At 33.7% G+C, this 25,667-nt stretch overlaps 3 protein-coding genes across 6 annotated transcripts in view; 1 reads left to right on the top strand and 2 right to left on the bottom strand.

Moving 5' to 3' along the window:
• LOC134539676 (gamma-tubulin complex component 2-like) overlaps positions 1–11,510 on the bottom strand; it is a 53,145-nt gene extending 41,635 nt beyond the window's left edge. Inside the window, exon 1 of the mRNA XM_063381864.1 lies at positions 11,284–11,510. Coding sequence (XP_063237934.1) covers positions 11,284–11,336 — 53 coding nt within the window. The 5' untranslated portion in view covers positions 11,337–11,510. The remainder of the gene's footprint in view (positions 1–11,283) is intronic.
• LOC134539677 (uncharacterized) lies at positions 1,988–9,721 on the bottom strand. 4 transcript variants are annotated; one of them, XM_063381869.1, is made up of 6 exons: positions 9,099–9,716; positions 8,427–8,569; positions 6,000–6,254; positions 5,856–5,921; positions 5,650–5,780; positions 1,988–2,838 (listed from the first exon to the last, which is right to left on the bottom strand). In XM_063381869.1, the coding sequence occupies exons 1-6, from the start codon at positions 9,320–9,322 to the stop codon at positions 2,725–2,727; spliced, it is 933 nt and encodes a 310-aa protein (XP_063237939.1). In that variant the 5' UTR covers positions 9,323–9,716; the 3' UTR covers positions 1,988–2,724. The 4 variants fall into 4 exon arrangements, with proteins under 4 accessions (XP_063237939.1, XP_063237938.1, XP_063237937.1 ...); XM_063381868.1 differs by having other exon boundaries at positions 5,650–5,921; positions 9,099–9,719; XM_063381867.1 differs by having other exon boundaries at positions 5,856–6,254; positions 9,099–9,717.
• Positions 11,511–12,478: 968 nt separating the features above from the next.
• Positions 12,479–25,212, top strand: LOC134539678 (exosome complex component CSL4). Its single transcript, XM_063381870.1, has 6 exons — positions 12,479–12,628; positions 14,348–14,463; positions 15,705–15,779; positions 21,352–21,525; positions 23,456–23,537; positions 25,035–25,212. The coding sequence occupies exons 1-6, from the start codon at positions 12,589–12,591 to the stop codon at positions 25,142–25,144; spliced, it is 597 nt and encodes a 198-aa protein (XP_063237940.1). The 5' UTR covers positions 12,479–12,588; the 3' UTR covers positions 25,145–25,212.
• The last annotated feature ends 455 nt before the right edge of the window (positions 25,213–25,667 follow it).

Here is a 25,667-nt window from a genome sequence, read left to right as displayed (position 1 = left end):
AAAACTATGCAATCAATTTAATGAATTTTTAAAATTAACTTTAAATATTAGTGGCTGTAAATAACATGTTGTATTTGAATTTCATAAAGATTAAATTTTTAATATGTAATGGTTAGGCTACTAGAGAATATCACTGTTTCACTAATAAAGACATTCTAATCTTATATTTATAATGTCGTGTTTTTGGGTTATGGTGAAGATTTTTTAAATTACCTTGGTCTATCACTGCTTCACCATTTTAACCTTTAACTTAATATGGTAACTATTCTTTTTTTTTTAAATAAGGTAAAGTACAGTGGTGTTGTAAGCAATTTTATGACTTTCGTAATTTTTTTATCAAATAAATGATGCACTTATTTACTAGAAGAGTTCTTATAGCAATTCTATACCATGTTATAATGCTATAGGATGTTTTGTTGCGTGAATGCACTGGTTTGTACGCATAAATGACTGGTAGCATACTGGTTTGGGAACAGTATTGACCCTGCAATTAGTATACATTATTTCCAGTTTTAATAAATTTTTCAAGTTCCATTCTATTCTTATTTCATTCCACTGTGGGGATAGCTTTATCAAGTTGATTTAGAGCACTTATGGGTCAAGTTCACTACACAATACTGTGCATTACAGATTAATTCTATTGTTAGGAAATAAAATCGAGGAAATGTATGACATCATGGAAGTTCGCCAATGATAACCAACTTAAAATGAGAAGCGAAGAACAAATGGTATGTAATATTGGTAACAGAGAAAGACTAAATAGCACCGTGAAAATAAATATGAATGCTAGTGTGGTTTTTGGAGCAATTTTTTAGTGGTTGTGACATGAGTGAAGTAATGGAATGGAATCTCTTAGTTAAGTGAATAATCTTTATGAAGTGAATAAACAAGTAAACAATAAGTATTGTGGATAGAAATAAATTTATTGGAAAGGTGTGGTATAGAGTGTAGAATTTATGAGAGAAATGAAAGGTTGTGTTCATTTATAGCCTACTGACTTAATATAAGGGTACAGTGTAGAGAAAGAATGTAGAAAAAAATGAGAAAAACTGGGACTTAACCACAGAAAGGGTATTTCCCCACAGGAAGAGGATTCTCCACAGAATGGGTGTTTCCCCCAGAAAGGGGATTTACAGTAAAGTCGGGGATTTCCCACAGAATAGGAATTAACTATTTAATATTTTTAATTTTAGGAGTATTTAGCTGGGTATGATTTACAACTTATTCCAGATAATTTAAATGATAATTTCTTGGGTAATATATAATTTTTTGTTCCTGTAAATCACAAGAAACATCAATGACCCAAACTTTTGTTGTTATTAAATAAGTGTAATTTGACCTTTCATTAAAAAAAATTAAGTTATTCTATTTAAAGATGCATTAGTTAAAAATCCATTTGGTTTTTTTTATAAAAACCACTTTGTTTAAACCATGGTTTAAACCGTGATTTAATTCTTTGTGATATAATTCAGTCAACCTTGCAGGAAATCAACGGTTTGTGTTTCACAATATTGAATGAATTAAATGGTGGAATGGCAAACTTTCTTGGTGTAAATTTAATAAATACAAGAGTAATATTGACAGTAAACTATGATTGCCATAAACCCAAGAAAGGTAAGTGGTTTGTTTTTTATGGTCTTTAATTTTATTTGTATTAGTGTAGTACAGTAGAACCTCCTACTTTTCTGAAGCCCTGCTTTTCACCGGATCTACTTTAATGTCACTATGTATCCTTCCGCCGTATGTAAACAAAAACATTGCCATGTGACAAATGTCAAATGGTTTGTTTACAATCACCAGCTGTCAAAACAATGTGTGTATGTATGTATATATATATATATATATAAAAGTAATTTGAATATGATCTAAGTATACATGCATATGTTCATAACATTATTTATGATACCCAATGGTAAAAATATTAAAAAATAAGTTTGTTAGCTAAAGAAATAACATATAATTTAAAGTAAATTTTTAGGAGAATATATAAATTTACAACATTTATGTAAGCAATAAATATCATCATTTAGTACAGTTCAACACAGTTTTCTGCATCTGAAAAAAAAAGTATTGTAAATTATACATATGGCTGTCCATCTAAGCAATCTGGAAAAGACTAAGGATTGAAGGTTTAATAAAATTAACAAATTCAGATGAAAACATTTAAAAATGAATTTTCTTCTTTTATTTAATAAACCCCTACCATTTTGCCGGTTAAGGCCACAAATAAAAATATGGTTATATACATTTTCCTGAGTATACTTATTAGACAAAATCATAATTTTATGAACAGTAAAATTGTGGTGAAGAATTGACAGTAATTTCTATACCACTTATATGCATTATTTATTTGTGGCCCTGGATGGGGACTGGCTTTTTGTTTTCCAAGTAAGTTCACTGAAAAATGAAGACACACAACAAAATAAAATGTTTCACATACACCTATACGAATCCAGAAATGAAATTTAATATTCATTTCATAATACGTGTAATATAAAGTTAATACATAAAGTTCCAGTAATCAACATACTTCATGGGAATGCATAAAAGAAAAAAAAAATGTTTCAAACCCCAATACTTACAGTTGCCCAGGTGTTTATTACATACAGACCTCAATAAGAACACCCGGGTAAATCATCAAGAGGAGCTGCCAGTACTTCACTGTCTCCATCTACTTGCTGTGTCGTAACCTCAAATTCTTCGCTGTCACTGTCTTCACTTGAACTATCCTCGCCGAGGTGGATGATGAGTGGAGGAATGGTGCCGCTGTCTATGTGGACTTCTCTCTCCCAGTCTGCTTGAATTAGCTTCTCCACGTGATCCACACACCTCGCCCATCTAAAAAAATTAATGTATACAGTAAAACCTCTATATAAATGACCTGTTTATAGCAAAAACCACTCTATAACAAAATATGTTTGTTTCTGTCAAAACGGCATAGTAAACAATGCATGGCATGCTCTTTATTACATACAATTTTGAACTCACTCCACAAGAAAGTATTTTTAAACACAACAAAACTCGTTTAATGTGTTTTCCTCAACTATCAAAGCTATTATTTAATACTTGAAGTAACATGTTTTGTTTTATGTTATCTGAAAAAAAAAAAATTATAGTGGTTTATTCAAGATATAATAAAGCTGTAAATATTATATATGTTATCAATAAAGGCTTAGAATGCATATGATAAAATATTTATTTCATAAGTTTTGTGTTTGTTTTTGGTTAAAATTTGTCCCAGACAAAAACAGTGAGATATAGCGAAAATTTAATTTTTTGAATAGTTTTGATGATTTACTGTATATGTATTTCACTATAATAACATAACTTTTGAAAATACTAATGTGCAAGAACTACATGTGTAAATACCTATTCAAGTTCGCTAGATGAAAATATTCAAAATTCTCTACGTTGAAATTTTATCTGAATATTTAAATCTGCCTACAGCACTGAACCCACCATAACTTTAAAGTCATTGACACAAGATTAAGCATAACAGAAAGTAATATCACAATTACTAATAAATACAAAACTATTTATGGAAATGAAACAATTGCAAATGGACTGCAATTACAAAAAAAAAAAAACCTTGCAAATAAGTCACCACTGTTAGATCTAGAAACTACACAGATATGTATGAATCACATGGGAATAAAATTACAAACACAAACACAAACACGAACACAAACACATACATGCAACACATTTTCAAAACGACAACTACACAAATTCAAACCACTTATTTTTACCAATTGTTTTAAAGCTGTATTACTGGTATATGAATATACACAAAATGATAATCACACTATACACACACTAGCACACAAAGTTATCAAAAGGAATGGTAGGACCAGGCTGCTAGGCAACAATACTTACGTATTATGTAAAAATGTATGGTAAGGGTTTTGCTGAAGCTTGAGGAATGTTCTACAGGAAAATAAAACAATTTCTACTTCAAAAGGAATACCCCATTGGTCATGCAACATGAAAATACCTCTCTGGTGTGGAAGCATCAAGAGCCTCTTTCCAGATGGCTGCAACTGCATCATTGTCAAATCTCTTGGCCCGCCCCACGTTACTATTGTAATGGTGTTTACATTGAGCCCAAACTAGTTCGATTGCATTATAGTGGCAGTGATAGGGTGGGAGTCGTAGAATTTCGTGGCCATAGTTACGAGCCAACTCGTCTACCTCATATCTGAAAAGTGTGTTAGAACAAGGTGTATACGTAATTTTTTGCAACTATCTCACTTTTAAAGAAATGCTGTAAAAAAAACGAAATAATATACCGTATTCGGGGCTTGTTTTGTTTAGCTATTCTCAGCAGCTCCACTTTCAACAAATTATTTTCATGTTTTATCCCATTCTTCTCCAGCCACGCGATCAGTGCAGCCTTGGTCCAGTTCGTTGTAGGTGTTTTCTCAACCTACGTTGTGCCAACATTTAACTAAATACTCAAGTAGCTGATAAGAATTCATGACAGTAGAACCCTGTTACAATTTTACTGCTTATAAAGTTTTCCTGCCTATAATGTATTATTTTTCAAGTCCAATATTTTCCCTATAAGGACAATGTATTTAATTCCTGGATATAATGTTTCACAAATTATGCGTTTCGTGCTTGTAATGTTCACTTCATAAAATTTTAGAAGACGAAAAAAATTAAAAGCCTTTGTCTATACTGTCTATGTATATGTGTATGTTAGCAGTTAACTGCCTGTTGACACCCTTGGAAAACAAATAAATTCATAAATTTTAAGCCATTCTGTGTGTTTTCAAATGTATTCACTTAAATCACATGTTCAAGTGGCAAAAGAACTGGACTTAAGCATTTCCACTGTAAACACTGTCGTGAATTATGACAATTATACAGAAATATGACAATTTTACAGCAATGAGACAATGTGTAAGTAAAGACAAAGCAGATAGAAGCTGGAAGCACCATGATGTTAAAGAAAAATTGTTTTTAGCTTGCTACAAGCAAATTGGAGCATCAAATATATCTTTATGCAGCTTGTTGAGTCCATTGGCAATAAATCCACACTAAAAAGTACTAAATTGAATTTCCTGCTTATGTTTTTTTTTCTTGTAGCCCCTTAAAAACAAATTATAACAGGGTTCTACTGTACTTATGCAAAGCAAACATGTGTTTTGGCATATTGTCGTAATGAATTTCTAAATTTAACAAAGCATGTTAGTTTAGTGACTAGAAATTTTTTTGAAAATATTATTTTAATTTATTAAGTAGGGCAACAGAGCATTCATAAAGTGGGTCCTTTTACCAAACAAGTAATTATGTCATTTTCAAATGCTGTTTGCAATAAAAAAATTTTATTTGGTATTTCAAACCCTCTACTAAATTAGTTTGCACTACAATGTAATTCAATTACATTATATATATATATATATATATATATATATATATATATATATATATATATATCTGTGTGTGTGTGTGTGTGTAATCAATTTCAGCTCAAACATTATAGTTTATAAAAATGTAGTGTAGGCATACTATTAAGATAACAATTATTGCTGGCAAAATGTATTAGTCTCGAATATTCGTACTTATACACAATAATAAACACATGTAAATTTTTCACATTACAATTTGAGCAATAAAAAGACACTGCTTTACCATTGCACATACCTGGGTGCTGTGATATGAAGCATTGTCCATTATGATGACACTGGGTTCCTCAAGATGCACCAACATGTCTTCAAACCACATCAAGAAAGTTTCCCCATTCATCTCGCCATGGTAGTCTGCAGTCTTCTGACCTGAAACAAAAAGTAATCCTGCTCCTGGCACAAAGCCAGTGCGCCCTCCAGCATTAACAACAATAAACCTTTTACCATCTCCAACAGTACGTCTCTTCGCAGATTGTAGACTCTTGTCCTGCCATGACTTTGATACAGTTCCTGAAAAATATATGAAATGGAAATGAAATACTTTGTATTGGACCACAGAACAAATTTTCAAATAAATTAATGCCTTGCCTCTCTGGAAAATCCATGTTTCATCAACAAATATGAAATTGGCACCTCTTTCTTTTTCTTCTTTATACTTTCTCAAGAAATCTATTCGCTGCAATACTATGTTTTCATTCTCTATCAAAGCTTTTCGTCCATCAACAGTTTTCCATGAAAATCCCATCTTCTTTAACAATTTATGAAGACTTGATCTTCCACCATAATAATCTATTTGTCTTTCCCTGATTTCTTTCAAAATGGTGTCGACTGTAACATTCAAACCTGTAAATTTATTGCATACATTAACAATACATGAAATAACAGAGGTACACAAAACTAAGCGAAACCACAACCCCGTAGAAGATAATTTAAGTGCACAATTTACATTTATTAAATAGTTTTAATAAACTTACATTTCAAAAATACTTTTAAATTAATGGTAAATATTTACTTGGGCGGTATTTCCGAAAACAAAAGTTAAAAATCCGAAAATACCTTTATTTTATGCTCTTCAACTTCCTCTTTTCATTAAAATCGGCGGAGATTAGAAATTCCAAATACTTTAGGAGATATCGAATTTTTAAATTTCAGCACAAAACCAGCGCATTCCTGTGGCGTGCGTGCACCATTGTTTCTTGTTTACGTACGAGTATCTATTTTTTTTATTGGATAATGATGTCACGTTTTTGTTCGTGATAGGCCAGAATTCAAATGAACTAATACGTGATTATTTAGTTCAATTATTGTTTAAAACGGTGTTTAATTACCGCCTCCAACTTAGGTGAGTTTTTAACGTTTCTAATTTTAAAGTCTTATTTGTTATTTTGATATTGTTGCCCAAGTAATAAGTAACAAAAAAATTTACGTGAGTTGTTACTGTACATCCTTTGTTACGGGTTTGTTAGGTAAGGTCAGTTACATTATAAATAATTTAAAACTAAAGAATAATTAAAATTAATTCACATTATTTTTAATATCACCTTAGTTTGAAAGTATTTATAATGTAACTGACCTGACTTAATCGACCATTTTAGTTTTAAAATATTAAATTAAAAAATTTGATATCTCCTAAAGTATTTGGAATTTCTTATCTCCGCCGCTTTTAATGAAAAGAGGAAGTTGAAGAGCATATGATAAAGGTATTTTCGGATTTTTAACATTTATTTTCGCAAATACCGCTCAACTACATATGATGAAATTTAAAAATTCGATATCTTCTAAAGTATTTGGAATTTCTTATCTCCGCCACTTTTAATGAAAAGAGGAAGTTGAAGAGCATAAAATAAAGGTATTTTCGGATTTTTAACATTTTTTTTCGGAAATACCGCCCAAGTAAATATTTACCCATTAGTATTTCAGCATTCAATTTAGCAATCAATAAGTTACAAGCTCTACACTGTGTTGTAGGTAAATGTTTTGTATCGTGTATCCCATGTGATCCCTAGATCTTTATGCATGAACCTGTACATCCTATTGATCGTGTGGTGCATGTTTTTTTTCATTTATTCAGATCAAAGATCCTGAACATAATCAAATATTGTGGTATAGCAAAAATAATTATCATAAGTTTAATAAGACATATATATTTTCATTATTATTCAACTTTAAATCATAACTCATTACTACATCACAGGTTTTTATTTTTGGTTTTGTACAGGATTTTTAAACGTAATAAATTAGAAAAGCAAGCATCATCAATCACAGGATCAATATTTGCAGGATCATGCGATCAGGATCAATGTATCGAATCGGATACGCGATACTAAACTTTTACTGTTTTATAACCTTCTGTTACTTCATACACTAACACACAGTTTGTCTGGCTAAGTTGTGTTTTCATATGATACTTCATTACAATGAAGTAGGACTATTGTTTATAAAATAACAATACCCCTATATTTTCTAAAAAGTTAGGCGGGGCATGACACTATTTTGCAATAGAATATATATTGTACTGGACCCTGCCACACAGTACAATTTAGCCAATTAAGTATCCCAATTTTTTTTTAATAACCATGCTTGCTTAGACCACAACTCACTAATTTGTAACCAATTACTGCTAAAGCGCACAACTGGATATTATTGATACTGGAAATAGTCATTATTTAACCTTCTGATACATCATAAAAGTTGAGGTTATTTAATATGTATACTGTGTATAACGATATAAACATTACTTGTAGTTTTAGAATGTAACAATTTTCTTTCTATCTTTAACCTAACCTTAAAAGGACGTGTACGTATTTAATATGTTGCACAATATTCTATATATCAATACCACATCAATAAAGAAACCTAACAAACCACCCAAAAATGTTAAGTATTTTTAAAGGACAGATGATATCGGGAAAAAAACTGAACCGGTCAATCTGCATATGGATATATGAAATGAATACAATTAAGTAGGGCCTACCCCAGTGATATCGAAACTACTCTTCAGTATCAAATTTTTACCTTCAGCGTACATCCTGTAAATTGCATTCCTGATTGCATTTACTGTGAAATCGTCGACTGTGTCAAGTGACTTTCCTTCCTGTGGCCTTTTTTTCCTCTTTTTTCCTGGTGTTGAAACTTCTTCAATGTCTTTCTTGTAGTACCTAACCAAAAAAAAAAACATTTGTCATATAACACTTTTCCGGGGACCCGTTCACAATACGCAGTTAGGCAGTGTTCCAAATATGGCATTTTGTCACAAATATTTGCTTTGTGGTCACTAAATGGAAACATTACAGACTTTGTCCACGAAATTAATGAAGTGTTTTTTATTTATTTTGTGATCTCCCAAACAGATGAAAAACTAATTAAATGCAAATTATAAAATCACTCCCTTATGTTATAGTTAAACCTATCATAAAGTTTATAAACATCGTTATAAACAAACGTGTATCACACCCATAAAAATACTTGAAAGTGCCTATATTGTTATTGTTAGGACCTGAGTAGGCCTAATATGATTTTAGGTTAAGTTTTCAACAGAGACGCCACATGGCGGTGTTGTCGCACACCAAAAAATATAAATTGGAAATAAAACACAAAAAACCTCGTGAGTTAAAACACAGGCCGACAATACTTAGGACACAGTCGATATTTTTTTTACGTGCATGAAAACGAAAAAAGCCTACTTACTTGAGAACAGTTGACTTTGCGATGTTGAGAAGAAACGCGGTCGTCTGCGTAACGTCACATTTCTTCAAGTCGCCTTTCCTAATTAAAAGATATAAGTTCTGAGCGACGTTAATGATGTCCATCTGACGCTGCGACGAAGTAGCTTTCCCCATCCCGGAACCAATTACCATTACAGCAATCACAAGAACCACACAAAATATCAAAACGATAACAAATTCCATCATTACAATAGTAGATAATAAATAATATAACAAAGTTAAAATACACAATATTAACACAAAATCCTGAAACACAAACTGTACGTTATTTCACGGTCAGTAATATATTAAAACACACTGCAAAATGGCGTACAGACTGCAGACTGCTTAAAGAGCTGCTGAAAGCGGCTGAAAGAGAAAACAAACAAGTGACTATTAACATTATTAATGCGCGACCACGGTTTCGGCACGTAATATTTTTTTACCGTTAACATAACGTTTTTATTTCACCAGAGATTTAAAAAAATGTTCAAACTTAACAAATACCCAAACAAATTCTTAAATACACGCGGAAAGTCAAAAAATATATATTTTGGCTATGGAACTATTTCGTTCTAATCATTGCCAACACACCACTTCTCTCACTGTTTCATTTACACACATGCGAGATCATTAATATTAATAATATTGTACATAGATAGTTACTTTTTTTGTAAAATTTTATTTAACATCATTATACGGTAATTTAGTGTTAATGCATGTTTAATATGCATATGATGGAAAGTATTTTTGCAAACGAACCAAACATGCTGCATCCTGGTGTGTTTTTTCAAAGGTTCGTTTAAAAAAGTAGGAGGTTACCGTGGATGGACTATAGTAGTGTTCATATGTGCAGTTCTCTTGGTGTGTTAGATGAGAGGTGTGTTGTGTTTGTTTCATTTGCAATGTTAGGGGAAATATTTATTTTTGGTTAGGTAAATCATTATATTTATTAGTTATGCAAAAAATTATCATTTTCATAACGTAGGTTACTTCTGCAATTGTTGAAGTGCTAAAAACAAAGTGAAAGGTTTCGTGAGGATAGGTAAACTATTTAAATATATATATATATATACACACACACATTCATACACACACACATACACACACACCTATATTTGTATATATTTACATGACAATATGGTAGGGATATTGATGAAGTCATCCAGAAGGAAGTACTGAAGTAATTAAGACCTGTAAGTTATTACGGGACAAGTGCAGGAATAGGGCATTTCGGTCAGGGAAGATTCACATGCTTGTTTTGCACAAGATATAGTTATTTTACATTAGATTATGGCATATACTTAAGATATTGTGTTCTATACTAGAATAGGTAGGACTAAAGAATATTTTACAATACCTGTGAGTTTAAAATAAACAAACTATAAAAAGTTGTAGGTATCACAAAATACACTTAACAAGGTGGGATTATGGTACCAATACAATACAATATCATGGTAAATATATCTTTAGTATTGTGTTTACACTAGCATTGGTAGGGCTGTAAAATATAATACGATACCTGAAAGTTAAATTCATAAAGAAAAATATTTTGTGTAAAACAAGCATTTGAATGCCAAAAACCCCCATATTCCATCTCTTGAACCATATAATGAAGAGATGGTCATGACATCAGCATTACCATGTTAGTGACCGAGATCTATACTACTCCCCCAAATTTTATACCTCAAACTTCTCATTTCAATTGCTTTTAAGATTATTTGTTCTTTATAGTTCTTGTATTCCTGGAATTCAGTCCAAACTAAAAAAAAATTGCCTGTGGTGATAATAAAGCATCAGCGTAGCACCTACTCTGAAATACATTTTGCAGGTTTAAAGTACTATAGGAAAGCCCCAAAAACTCTAAATTATGGCAACTGTAAATACCGTCGAAGTGTAGCAGGGTTTTAAGAACTACTCAAATGTTGCAAAAAACAATTTAAAGGAATTTGCCCAGCAAATTATATTTATTATTGCTCCGCTGGATCCCACATAAGCTGCAAAGACAGAATATAGAGCTTGTTTCTTGTTTTGTGCAATCATACATCGCCTTATTGAAATGGCCTTCACGGCATACTGTAAAAATTAAATTCAAACTGTACAACTCCTCTGGAAACATAAAATAAACATATGAATAATTATGGTGTAAAGATCGGCAATATTCTTACCCAGTATCACGAATCAAGCCACGAAGAACGTTATGCAGTTCAAACTGACTCATGATTTATAATTCATCTCATTCAACGCCGACTTTAAGATGAAAGTACAATTAACATACTATAATATTTATGAAATAATAAAATAACTTCACTTAAGACAGCCTTACTTTCAACCATGTTATTTACAACCGCGCAACCAAAAAATAAACAAACCTATTGAACACAGATTGTGGTGCAAACACAAGACGTTGGCGTCAAGTGCAAAATTTTCTAGGGATAGAAAAAATAGAGAGCCACTGTCTTGGTTTAAAATGCATTAATTAAAAACATCTTTAACAATTTTAAATTAAAATTTGGCTTCATTAAAACCAAAACCACACTTAATAACATATTTTTCAAACAAAATAATATGGATCCTTCTCCAGCGACGTAGTGGAGATGTGGCGAACATCGCTTAGTACCAACTTTGCTGAGGATTGAATAGTTGTTTGCCCGGCGCCAGATTGGTGAAAAAGCAGCCTCACTATATGAGGCAGAAGTAGACCGTTCGGTCCAGTGTTGCTGACCGAGTACGCACCCACGCCAGAAAATTTTGCAGTGGAAACCTACCGAACTACTAATTGGTTCAGGTATTGCGCGCCTATGGACACATCCCTACGATGACCAGCTTCGTGCCTCTCAAACACAGGTAATTAATAATTAAGGGCAATTACTGGATGGTAAGGTATTACTGACTGTTCAATATCTAACTAGTAAGCATTTTATTACAGGCGAGGGGACTGCGAAGTGCCGCCACAAAAACACACACTATTCAATACAAGCTCAAACACAGACACAAGGTCCTCGCGTCCAGTTCCATGAATTAACACCACAAGAGTAGAGGAATAGTGATAGTATGAATATAACTCTAATGAACATTTCTGGCGGTCAGCCTGTTTAAACTGATGTCGTACCTCCTGCGGCAGTAAAGCCCGGTACCTATCCCGTCAGCACCAGATCCCACTGGCGGAATGCAGCTCTAAAGTGTACAATTTTATAAAAAAAAAGTCTTCAACTCTACTTTAAAAGGTTGTAAAGTTACGATATGTAATCATGATTATTTAATATAACCCATGGTTATAACCCATAGATAAGGTTTGTCAGCAATATTTGTTTTTTTTACTCTAACTCCTTTTACCAAAGTTTTTTCAAAATTATTTATTATCTATGGAGTATTTGTTTTGGTTTTGACTAGCAGCGACACGCGTACTACTGTGTTTATGTTTACGAATAACCTAAAATGTGTGTGTAATAGTTAATAAAACCGATGGACTAATGGATGATCAATCACAGGTGGAACTTACATGTGTGCCAGGTGATGAGATTTGCATCGATTTATCCATACAATACGTATTTGGTAATTTTTTGGAGAGGGACACACCCGTAAAAAAATAAACACTCAGAAAATGTATTTTTTCTGGACTACTTTTTTAAGTATTTCGTAAAACAGAATTACAATTTTCAAGTAGTTTACAATTTTAATAGTTGGTTGGAATAGATGCATTTAGGTAAGCTACATTTGGAATACTGTAAAAAAAATTTGTGAACGGTTTGTTAGGGTAGGCCAGCTATATTAACAACTATTTTATTATTAATTATATTAGAACCACTCTTGTCAAACCAAAGGGATTGCAAATGGTTTTGGCTTACCAAAATTTTAGTTACTATTTAAAACATCATTTTTTTAATATTTAGGTCAAATAACTAATGTTTTCAGTTTCACCACTATTTATTAACAAAACACACACAATAGTAAATAAAATACATGTACACATAGGTTGTAATTAATTTTAATTACTTAAATAAAGTAATGCAATTTGTTTTTCTGTTTTTTTAAAATATCTTGTCAGTCTTCCCTTTTTTTTTTCTTTTTTTTTTTTTTTTTCTTTAGCGTTTCCAAGCAGCAACATCATGTTTCATGAGTAATTTGTTTTATGAACCATAGAACAACTTAAGTAAAAATATAAAATTACTAATTTTTTACCTTAAAATTTTAGTACTGTACTTGGCAAAAACTCCTTTGATTTTATAAACCACAAGACAACCTAAAAATGTACCCCAGTAAACTCTATTTTATTCAAACAGTTGCTTAACAAAAAATATAACACTCTTAAACCTACCTCTAAGGCATTTAAGATCTCATTGGCAGTGTCATGGCTGGTCTCTGTTATAGCCTTGGGTTCGTAGTCTGTTTGGTTGTCATTCGATAGATCTACTTGGGGCAAAACCATGTCGACAATGTTTCGTTCCGTGAACTCCAGTTTGGATTCGTCATCACTTACCCAATCATCTAAATCTCGTCTTGGTTAATCACTTAACAGCATTGTATTTTTTTTTTTTTTTTTCAATCAAGCTATGAAGTTGGCTATTATCATCTTCGTTCTCAAGTTAAATCCCCTTAAAAAGTTTATTCCAGCATTTTTTTAGAGTTGGAAGATTTTATTTTCTCCCACGATTGGGCATACCAGTCCACCAATTGCTTCATGTTAATTGTTTTGAGATATCAGGAAATCTGATTGATTAATTTGTAATATCTTGTAACGTAAATCTCAGAAAAAAGCTCGTTAATTGTTTTTGAAGCATGGAAGGAATTAGGACTACTACCAAGGCATTTTCTGAGCTGTCTAGTATGTTTTTAACTTTTGACATAGGAAGATTTTGGCTTGCTGTGTGTGTGTTTTGCATATATTTTTTTTTGTGTGTACATGATTGAGGTTTCTTATGACATATATTATAACCAGCAATGGCTTTAGTCAAAAAATACATTTTAAATCAGTCTTTTCCATTGAAAGAACTATTCAAAGAATGTGTATTAACCTATTTTAAATTATGTAAATCTATGCTGGTAATGGAAAAAAAGGGAAATATTCCGGAAAAATATGTGGTAATATTGTTTTCCGGATGGAAAATGTTCCGGAAAAATATGTGGTAATATTGTTTTCCGGATGGAAAATGTTCCTCGGAATATTTTCCCACTCATATCTTAATGTTTATTCACCTGTATGTGCTAATGATTATGCTTTCTTACTAACAGGCCAACGTCTGTGTCTGGCTGACAAAGAGCACATTTCTGGGTGTGGTACCTACGAACGACAGGGATATATTTATTCCACATTGGCGGGAATGGTGAAGGTGGCTAAGCAGGACAAGGTAAGCAGTTTTAAAGTAACAAAGCATGTATTGCCAGATCCCAACAGAATTACCTTAATAATTCTCAATTGAATTGGCTTAAGGAGGCCTGACCAGTCGGGATGAAAAGTGCAACGCTCGCTGGTACTTCTAGCGCAGTATCGCCTCTGAACTGGTGCGCAGTCGTCTTGTCATGTATAGGACAACTACAAGATTTGAGCAGAAACCGTAACATTATGTGGTGAAGAAATGAAGATAAAGGAGTAACGCAAGGCCCTTGAGTGCTTCTAAAGAATCTGTACTTTCGTAAAACTTCTCCGAAAACAAAATTTTAAAAATAAAAATACAGTTTGAAACCAACAATACGGAAATAGAACTGTTCATCAGCTCTCGGCTTATTCTTAAATGCTTTTCGTAAACAGGCACCACTCATATATCTTGAGCAGTTTTCAAATTGTGTGGTTTCTTCTGAAGCTCTGCTCCCCAATGTGTGCCCACATAGGCAGGGGGCCCTTAACTGTCGAGCTGAGTAGGGGCTTCAAATTTTATAGTTGCTAATGATGATCTCGACTGCCAGCTTGAAATGAATTACATTTAAACATACATTCATCTAGCATCAGTTTTAATTTTTGAAGTGAAACTTCTTTGGTTTCGATGAGAGTAAAATTTGAAGGCCTGATTTTAATGCAACATTTTCGTGAAACTTTGTTGTGATATGTTTCTGATGTGAAAAGGACAGAGAACAGGTACTTGACCAAAGAAATATAAAGGGAGCACTATGCTATCCTATATGTTGCTGGGTTTGTTTTCGTTCTCTTTATGCAATGATTCGTTCCCTGTCCAAAAAAAAAAAAATTATAGAACCAAGAGAGATAGATGAATGATAGAATAAGACAGAGAGTTTGCGCATGTGCTTGTTTCAGAAAATAGATATAGGTATCCTATACAGTCAGCTGTGATTTTAATCAAATTTCAAATAAATATTAAAAAAGGTAGGATTCTTGAATAGGTACTTAAAAAAAAAATGAAAGCCAAAAAATACCCAATCTGTTTTTTATTTTTTATTTTTTTATTTTATAGAAAATTATCTTTTTTTTTTTTCTCTCTTTTGTTTTACCCCTTACGATATACGTGCGAGTTGAGGTTTGAATTGCCAAAGAAGTGTCACTTTTGTCAAGTGTACTAAGTTACACATAACTCTTTTTTTTAATCACAGTTATCTTTATACTATTGATGCTGTTTGTTTTATTCTCTTGGTACAGGTTTCTGTCATTGAAGTTCACACTAGCAATGATCAGAGCATTGTTCCAGCACCGGGTGATATTGTTACAGCTAAGGTAGGTATTTGCACTAATTTTAATATTTGAAAAACTAGTCATTTTAATGACAAATTATGAATAATTTTTAATGGTGCTGGGGAAAGCAGTTATTTTAACAATATTAATACACTGTCAAACATTTAAAAATTTAGTTTAAACATACACAGTTAAAATATGAGTCAAATTAGTCCAGTTACAATAATATACTTAACAGTAAAGTAGTTCATTGTTAAGGGTAAAAAAATTAATGTTTATTGTGGCATTGAAATAAATATTACTACAGGATATGGCTATTTTTGTTGACTGCTTACATGATTGTGTTTATTCTGGTGGAATCATTGTCTTTGTGATAACCAATTTTTGCATTTAGTCTGTACTAGATATACAGTAAATCTGACCAATTTTTCTTAAATCTATACTAATATTATAAAGCTGAAGAGTTAGTTACTTTGTTTGTTTGTTTGTTTGAACTCACTAATCTCCGGAACCACTGGTCCGATTTGAAAAATTCTTTCAGTGTTGGATAGTACATTTATCGAGGAAGGCTATAGGCTATATTATATTATCAATAACATTAGGGATCCTTACTAAAAGTCCAATTTAGAATCAAATGCGTTGGAGGGAGTTAGATACAACATGCAGTACACGTACAAAGTGTGTGTTGACAATGCCGCAGGCGCTAGAAGTTTATTTCCTATTGCCTATTAACATTGTTGCCACGCACTAGATGCCTTATCATTCTTAATTTTCCCATACAAGTAAAAAACACCCGTGTGATATTAATAACGACGCAATCAGTACCCTCATAAGAGTTCAATTAGTATTTAAATACTTTTTATCACTTTAAATCGCAAACCTAAATTATTGTTTTTTTTCTTCTTTCTGTGTTTAATTTGTTTTTTATTGCCCTTTTATTCGAGTATATATATTTTACAGACTTGAAACTTCACAGTAATGTTCCTTATGTTACGCAGGATGACATTTTCCGAAAACTAGATCCCATGGGTGGTTACAACCAGGCAACAGTGGGTACTTTGTCTGCATGAGAACATGATTTTGCATTGTTCATGCCTTCGCGTCTCCATGGCAACGGGCATCGCGCGGCAGTGGCGTACCCACAAGGAGGGGCATGTATAATCAGCGGCGCAAGAGTGATCTGCCTGTAGACTGCCGTAGCGAAGTACGGGTACATCAGTTGTACGTTGCGTGCACGAGTCGGGAAACCATCGGTGCCATTCATTTTCTCTCCGGTACATTATACAGTAGGGTGGGCTGAAAAAAATAAACTTTTTTATTTTTAATTGCTATAGTGCGGAAAAGTTGCCTTCAACGGTGAAAAGAAAAACTATGCAAAGTAATTTCAAATCGGTTGATATCTTCCGGTCGCACATAGTGCCGAAAGTTTATACAAATTGATAACAATGGGACATTTTTTATTTATTTTTTTAATCAACTTATACTTCTATGACGGACACCCTATAGTGTGCGATGTTTATTTTAGGGTTGAATAAAGAAATATAAAGTCAAAATTCAATAATATTACGGTATTTAAAAATTGGACATTTTCCTCTTTTTTGAAAGTTTTATTGTGCAGCTCTTCGTTCGTTATGTCTAAACAAAACGACCCAGAACTCACCACGAGGAGGTGGCTGCACATTGAGTTCCACCCACACCCTACCCAACCAACCATCCAAACTGAGTATTTATTTACATTTTATTTTACAGTTATTTACATACATAAATTTACTAGGATTCAGTGGTTTATTGTTACCTTTATGGTTCCTTTCTTACTTTGTACTATGTACTTGTACACATTTAAAATCAGACTTTTGGGAGAAAGCAGGCATAACTGACCGTGACAACAGTGTAGATCTGATATATCCATCTCTAGCTTGAAAACCACACACTTTAGTTGAGGCTTCCGTGACCAGTTTCACACATCTCTCGACTGCTTGAGTGTGACAGGGAAACTTTTTGATGTCTCTGATAGGTTTTGTTCCCAAATTGATGAGTGTTTTAATATCATCATCACATACTTCCCGAAGCATTGGGGGAGGATATAACAAGGAAGTACTCCAGTCAATTATGTCAACATAATCTGTAGCTTCAAAGTTAATTTTAGGTGGCACAAAGTTTCTAATAGTCTTTCCTTTAGGGGTGGTGTGTCTTGCTTTTAAAATCCTCCTATATCCAAGCTCCCGAATGTGTTGTCTGTTATCAACAATCATAGTCAACAGTAAATTTTCTGGGTGTGCAAAGAATGCATTGCGTTGAATGACTGGATCAACAACTTGAAGTAAATCGTCAGACAAATACCGTGATGTTTTAATAGCTAGAAAAACATGTTTCGGGCCATCAGTGAAATGGTCATTGTTTTTAATGTTGAACCATACAGGCATGTATGATTTCAAGATGAAGTTAACTATTTGTTTCAAGTTCTCAGAAGGATTGGATAAACTCATGTACAATCTAAGCACTCTGTTGGCAGCAGTTAGCCATCTCGAATGCGACAGAGGACCAGGATCTCGAACGGACAAATCCTCTGTACATTGTCCCGACTTTATTGCTATGGATATGTCTAACAAGTATTGCTGGTCTTTGCTGAGCATATTTCTGTCCACTACTGGAACCAAACAATCTATAGATTCATACTCCACCACACAAAGCAATTCACATCCAGTAGCTGTTGTCCTATAGGTCCAGAAAAGGATTTTGGCCCTGTGGTTGAACCATCTAAATGCTGGGAAATATGACGAAAAGGAAGTTCATTGAAGTGCAGTAGACACACACTCCACTGTAGTGGTCTTCCCACGTGCAGTTCTAACTGACGAATGACGCCATTCTTCCAGCCAGTGTTGGTAACGGTGCCATCGCACCCGATCACTTCTAGCTTTTCAAGCGATATTTGATGTTCAGACATGAGAAGTGATGCTTCGAGTAATGTCTGCTGAAGAACTCGATTCCAATGTAAGTTGACCCAGGTTCCTGAATCAGAGAATAATGTTCTTCTTTTCTACTCCTACGAAAATGCTTGGCATTTATTTATTTTTGACAAATAGAGTGTCATCTTTTCTTCCATCAAAGTAAAGGCCACAAATTTCTTCGTTAGAAATTCTCTGCAAATCAGTCCTGACACGACTCTTTTCTCTTCTAATTTTATTCTTGTCAACGACGTGAGAAAAGTCTGTGTCAGTTATCATTCCAATGTCTTGTAGAACACTTGAAGCTATGGCAGCTGTCGCACGATCTGATACTCCAAATCGGTCACTGCTTAACACTGTTGCACTCATGTTAACTCTCATCTGACAATGGGTTTTTGTTGACGAAGTACTTGGTTTAAATTCATTATCCTCATGATTCGACTCACCAGATGAAAGTTGCTCTGTATCTTCTGTATATTCTTCAGCTTCACTGTTAGAATTGTTGTTGTCAATCTGTGTCTTGATTCGCTGAAGCTCACAAGCCTTCCTCTTGGTACGTTCAACCAACTTTCTTGTTTCATTGACGTCGAGAGCTCCAATTCTTCCCAATCCATACTTTCTTTGAAGAAATATAAATCGTAACTCAAGGGCAGGAATCTTTTTCGCTTTTTCGCACGTGCAGTTAATTGAAAGTGCACATTCACAGACATCTGGTGTTTTTTGCATGTACAATCGACAACAATAACACATTTACAAGCAGCGATGTCAAAAAGTGAACAAGCTCTTAGTTTGAATTCGTCAACCTTTTGCTCAAATGAAGTTTTATCTTTATCACGATTGTACGACTTCCTGGTGTTGTAATAAGAATCATGGTAAGCGTTAATCAGCTGAATTATTCTGTAATCAGAAACTGTTGGGATAGATGCTTTCTCGTACAAACATTTAATTTTTTTTGCTACAGTCTTGGCTACACTAGAAAAACTTACAAACACGATATTTGACTGGATAGATAGCTTGAATCGCTCTTCAGAACAGCATAGGAGAATACATTCATGCGTTGGTAGTTTGCTCTGAAGAAAATCTCTCGGGTGACCAAATATGGGGCATTCAAATGCCTGTCTCGTAAGTTTCTTCTTCGGCACAGCCATCATTACACGAAGTAGTTATTTAGTGTTTCAAAACATTACAGTGAACTGTACTTACCAAAATCAACTAACAGGAACCAACTTAACTGTATATCTTAAACTAACACAATAACAGTATACACGTGCAAGTACCTCAAACAATACAGCACCAACACCAGTGGCCAACTGTCAACTGACGAGTCACGATGGGCCCTGGAAGGAGGCGAGAGATGTAGTGGGGCAAGGGAAATAATGGGAGGGGTGAGCGTGGCAGTAGTGAAATGGAGGGGGTAAATGACGACCAGAGGGAGGTGTGGGGTGGGTGCCGGAGTAGTGCAATGGAGGGGGTAAATGACGTCTCATTTTTAAGAAACAGTTATTATAAACGACTAACATAATTATTTGCATAGGCAATATTTTTCATGGAACAAAAATTATTGTTAATCTGTAAGATAAGAAGCACAATAAAAGTCTGAAAAATGAGGAAAATTCCCACTTTTTGAACAGAATGCGCGACCGATAAATACCGTAATATTATCGAATTTTGACTTTATATTTCTTTATTCAACCCTAAAATAAACATCGCACACTATAGGGTGTCCATCATAAAAGTATAAGTTGATTAAAAAAATAAATAAAAAAATGTCCCATTGTTGTCACTTTATATAAACTTTCGGCACTATGCGCGACCGGAAGATATCAACCGATTTGAAATTACTTTGCGTGGTTTTTCTTTTTACCGTTAAAGGCAACTTTTCCACACTATAGCAATTAAAAATAAAAAAGTGAATTTTATTCAGCCCACCCTATTATACAGCATTGTAATAAATTTTCACTGAATTTTTTTTTATTTACCATTACTGTAAATGGGAGATGTGGCTTAATATTTTTCCATTAGTATAGCCGTGCGAAGCCGGGTCGGGCAGCTAGTGTTATATATACTCCATGCACAGATAATGTTAAGTTGTAAAGTTAATTGTAAAACTAGCTTCAAATTCTCTTGAAATATTGTTTCGAAACTTTGCCTGTGAGATGTTTAAGTGTGAATGATTTTTTTGCCTAGAGTTTTATATGCTGTAACAACCCAGATTACTGCCCTTCCTACTTGATAAATAGTTTAATTATTAAGTTTTATATTCTATACTATGGTTAGTTTATATATATATATATATTTTAAATATCTTTACATTCCTTGTAAAAAAGTATTCCTGTGTTTGCTATATATTTTATGTTCGTAATTTATATTATTTCATGCTTTGCTATTTGTCTTAACGATTTGCTGACTTTGTGGTAAATAAGCCCCTTAATCTTATTTTTATATGTTGGGTTGTTAAATTTTAGGTGCTTTAACATAACTTTTTAAATGTTGTTTGTGTTTCTTGGTTCATAAATAAGAATGTTAACGTTTTCTTTTGTATTTTTATCAATATTATATAGGTATACCAACATCCATTTTTATATATTTATTTATAGGTTGTGCATTGTGTGTTGTAAGAACCGCTATTGATGTTGATGAGTGAAATATTAAGAGCAGAATGTTTCCAGGTCACCGTGGTTGGTCAGCGGTTCTGCAAATGCATGATAAAGTGCATCGGCAACACGGTGCTGACGCGCCCCTACAGAGGGATGCTGCGGAAGGAAGACGTCCGGGCGACGGAGAAGGACAGTGTGGAAATGATTAAGTGCTTCAGGCCTGGAGACATCATCCTCGCACGAGTTGTATCCTTTGTCGTTTCTGTGGTCGTGTCACTGTGGAGCAGAGCAGGGTGTACAAACATTTGAAAGGACAGTGGGCCAATTTTTTAACAATAACATTAATCCCATCCTTGTTATAAGATTTCTAACCTATTTTGTTTGTGGTAGAAAGTTAGTACTGGGAACTGCATACGTAATAATTTGGTAAAATTACATCTCATCGGTAGCAATTGAAAAATTGAAATGTTGTGGTGTCGTAACGGGAGGGGGGTTTCATGTTGGTGTAAATAGAGATCTTGGGCTCCACCACATGGGCACGTCCCTGGCCCTGACGTGGCCCATGGGGAGCTAGGCTTGATTTCCCCCTGCGTGGATAAACTGGAACTTATTGGCCTGCTCTCAGTGGTGGGCACGCTATGTTATCGGCAAAGACGACTGCCAGTGGGGTCTTGAGGTGCCCCACACACCTCAGTCTCTGTACTGGGAAGCTCGTGGTCGAGTGAGGGTGGCTATTCTGTTTTGTTGGTGCCTTCACGTACATTGACAAGACTCTGAGTAATCACACAATGAGGAGTTGTTATGTATAAAATAGTTAATATTGCCAACTGCAAGTAGTCCAGCTTAAATGCTGACCAGGACACTGCGTGGCCTGGCCCCGAAAGTACAAAGATCGTCGTGCTATTTAAAACGCTCCGGGGAGCTTTAAACAGTTAAGTAAAACAATCTACCGCCAGGGTAGGCTTCGAAGATGAATAGAAATAGTTTAAAGATACTTTACGATGGCGGATGTTAACAGATCAGTAACAAGAAACAGGGTGAATTCGACGAGGTGCGAAGATGCTTAGGAAGCAAACGTAAGAGACTGTATGTTGGCCATGGCCGCAGGAAGTTTCGAATTTACGTTAGTCGATTAATATAGCAAAGCAAATATATATAACATGTTTAAACCCTTCAAAAATTACACGTTAATTTAAGATTAATTACTACGTATCATTATTATTTATTAAGTTAATTATTTTTAAACGGGAAGTCTTCACAGCTCAACTGAAAGTATGCGCTGAAAGGGGTCACACATGGCGCTGCTCCGTCCTCATAATTAGAAATAGTAAAAGAAAACCATACTTATTAATTTGACTAAATTATAAATGGTATGAGGCCGAAACAGGCTCTAACACAGCGCCTCTTGCCAGGCGGCTGAACACACACACACACGCATGCACACACGCGCACACACACACACACACACACGTGCATTCGTTGGCAGGAGGTTTGAAACAGAGGGTGTCGGTGGTTCAAAGTTGTGTACTTGCGATCTCACATACTTTACTTGTCCTTGACCGATCAGGATATGTTTTAGGTTTGGCCTCTTCAACCATCCGGACAGGTTGTTTACATTTTTTTTTTCAACAAACCAGTTTTAATGGAAGTATGTTTTTTTTAACTGAAATAGTAATCTTTTGACACTTCATTAGTGTCACTGGAATTGACAGCCATTTACTTGATTGATTCCACCCTTGTTTCGTAGTTACGATCAGTATGTTGCCTTATTAACTTTTTATTTATTTATTTATAATTTTTTAATACCAATAAAACAATGCAGATGAATTTACAAGTCTTTAAATTGCTTAAATCTTATATAAAATATTATACCTACAAAGCATTTGTTAAAATGATTTTTCTTTGACCAAAGAACATGGTGTGTACTAATATACATTTACTTGCAAACTTCATTTCCAGTTTGAACAGCCCTTGTGATGGCACTTCCGGGGACAAGTAGATATAAGGATATACTTCAGGCTAATTCAAAAATGGCTTTAGAGCAGTGAAATTTGTTTTTGTCAAATATGTACTTTAAGTGTTGGTGATAAACATATTGGTACATACTCCTCTTCACAGTGTTTAGAAAAAAAAATGTTCTCGTTTTTATTTTTGATTATTTCTTAACTGCCAAAAGCTACCAATCACTGAGGTCCGCTCGTATAACCTCTCGACGGCAGAAAACGAGCTTGGAGTTGTGATAGCCCACAGCGAAGCTGGTCAGTGCATACAGCCATACAATTTACTTGTTTTTTGTTATTGTATTGGTTGTATATTGTGTTGGATTATATATGGCTACAGTTATTCAACCAGGAACCAAGTGCTGTTATTCTTACTTTTCAAATTTTAGTTAAAATAAACGGTTTATACTTGACAATAACTTCGAAAAGAAATCTTTAGACAGGATTTGCATACCTCTTTTGTATCCCTAAATTTCACTATGGATCCTGTCAAATTCTTTAATAACGTTATATTCCTGTCACATAAAAAAAAAATTGTGCTGCATAGATTTATTTTTTGTCTTCACTGAGTTTTACACATGAAATTTGCGAAACAATGCTGTTTATGTAGCGTCATAAGTATGTACTCTTTATGCCTGCATTTCTTTTGCAAATGGTGAAGTAGGAGATATTCTTAATTTTGATTATATTTTTATAAATTATAATAATTTATGGTGAACTACGAGGTCAAAACAAATTTATTAATATTCTTGTGTATTTGAAGTCATCAAATTTCTTAAAGGGCTCCTTAAAAAATCTTTAATTGTAATTGATGTAAAAAGATGCAATATATGATGGAGAAGAATATAATGCAGCTGTGATGTAAGTGTAGAATTTTATTCACTTTTTTTTTTTTTTTTGTAGACCAAAATAGTTTCTGATTGCATAACTTTTCCCATAAATTACTTAAATTTTTCTTTCTTCAGGTTGGTTAGCAACACGGAACAGGGAAAACCTGGTGAAGGTACGGGATTTTTAGCAACAGAGAAAATTCAGGGAATTTTTTTAAATGATGAGGTTACTAAAAAATTAAAGTTATATAGACTTATTATTATTTGTACCGATTTCATATACACATTCTTTCTTCCACCTTTTACAACTTGTATAGGTATTAGTATTACACAAATACTTTTCTACCATTCCTTTTTTCTCTTAATCACATCAAAAATTCAGCCATGAGCATTGATATCAGAGCTTTTGACAGTATTGCGATGAAATAATTGATAGTTGCCTGTTGCAATAGTGATGTGTGTTATGACCAAGATTATAGATTTTGAATTTTTTATTGTTATTGAGGACTAACTATTATCTGTGGTTAGGGAAAAAAATTTTCTGAGCCTGGAAAAGTCAGGGAATTTTCATCACAAGTTTGCTAGCCAGTCTGTTCTTGAGCTGTTAAACTTGTGACATAAACATTAATGATGGGTCAAATCCCAATTTTCTCTAATTCACATCCTATAGAGTATCTTGAATATACCGCTCAAATCCGAATCTAGGTCTCAAGGGTCAAAAATAAAATACGCACAAGAAATGAAAAATATTAACTATGTTATTGAAACATTCAACCCTTTAAATGTTCACACACACACACATTAAAAGTACAATATCTTGGGAGAAAATTGTCATAGTAAAATTCAGAGGTTGTGTTGACTTTTTTATTTTATTTTATTTTCTTCTAATATTTTTCTTCCAATGTTTTTCCAATTATTTTTCCAGGTGTTTCTATGGTGCCTGTGAGCTGGACAGAAATGCAGTGTCCAAAAACATACTTCAAGGAACCTAGAAAAGTGGCCAGGGTTGTACCAGAAAGTATAGAAGTTGAATAACTGAAAATTGTTTGTTTGTGTATTGTTTGACTTTTTTTCCCATTAAAATAAAATTTTTAAAACATTTATATATATTTTTAAGTGTACATAATCAATTCTACTACATGTACAAAAATACTGAGTATTATTGTAATTTTTAATTCATTTTATCACTTAAAATTATTAAAAATTTGTTTGAAATTGGAATCTGTGAAACATGCACCCAATATTTTCGTACTACAGTAGAACCTCGTTAATTCGTTATGCGCTAATTCGGGAATCGAATAATCCGGGACGATTTAAAAGTGCAGAAAAAAAAAGAGAAGTAAAAATTGTAAGCGCTTAAAGTTAACGTATCGCGGGCCGGCGGCTGGCAAACACTGCAAGCCATCGCATGGGCCACCAAACTCTGCAACGCTGTTTGTACCGACCCTTTGTGTCGCCCCCCTTTCAGCTGTCACATTTGTCATTCTTTAAACTTGAGGGGATGTCCTGACTTCTGCTTTCCGTCTCCCGTTTGTTTGAATGTTGTTTCACGTGCTGC

This window comes from Bacillus rossius, chromosome 15, assembly GCF_032445375.1.
Source record: "Bacillus rossius redtenbacheri isolate Brsri chromosome 15, Brsri_v3, whole genome shotgun sequence".
Lineage (NCBI taxonomy): Eukaryota > Metazoa > Arthropoda > Insecta > Phasmatodea > Bacillidae > Bacillus > Bacillus rossius.
This window is presented reverse-complemented; position numbering and strand designations above follow the sequence as displayed.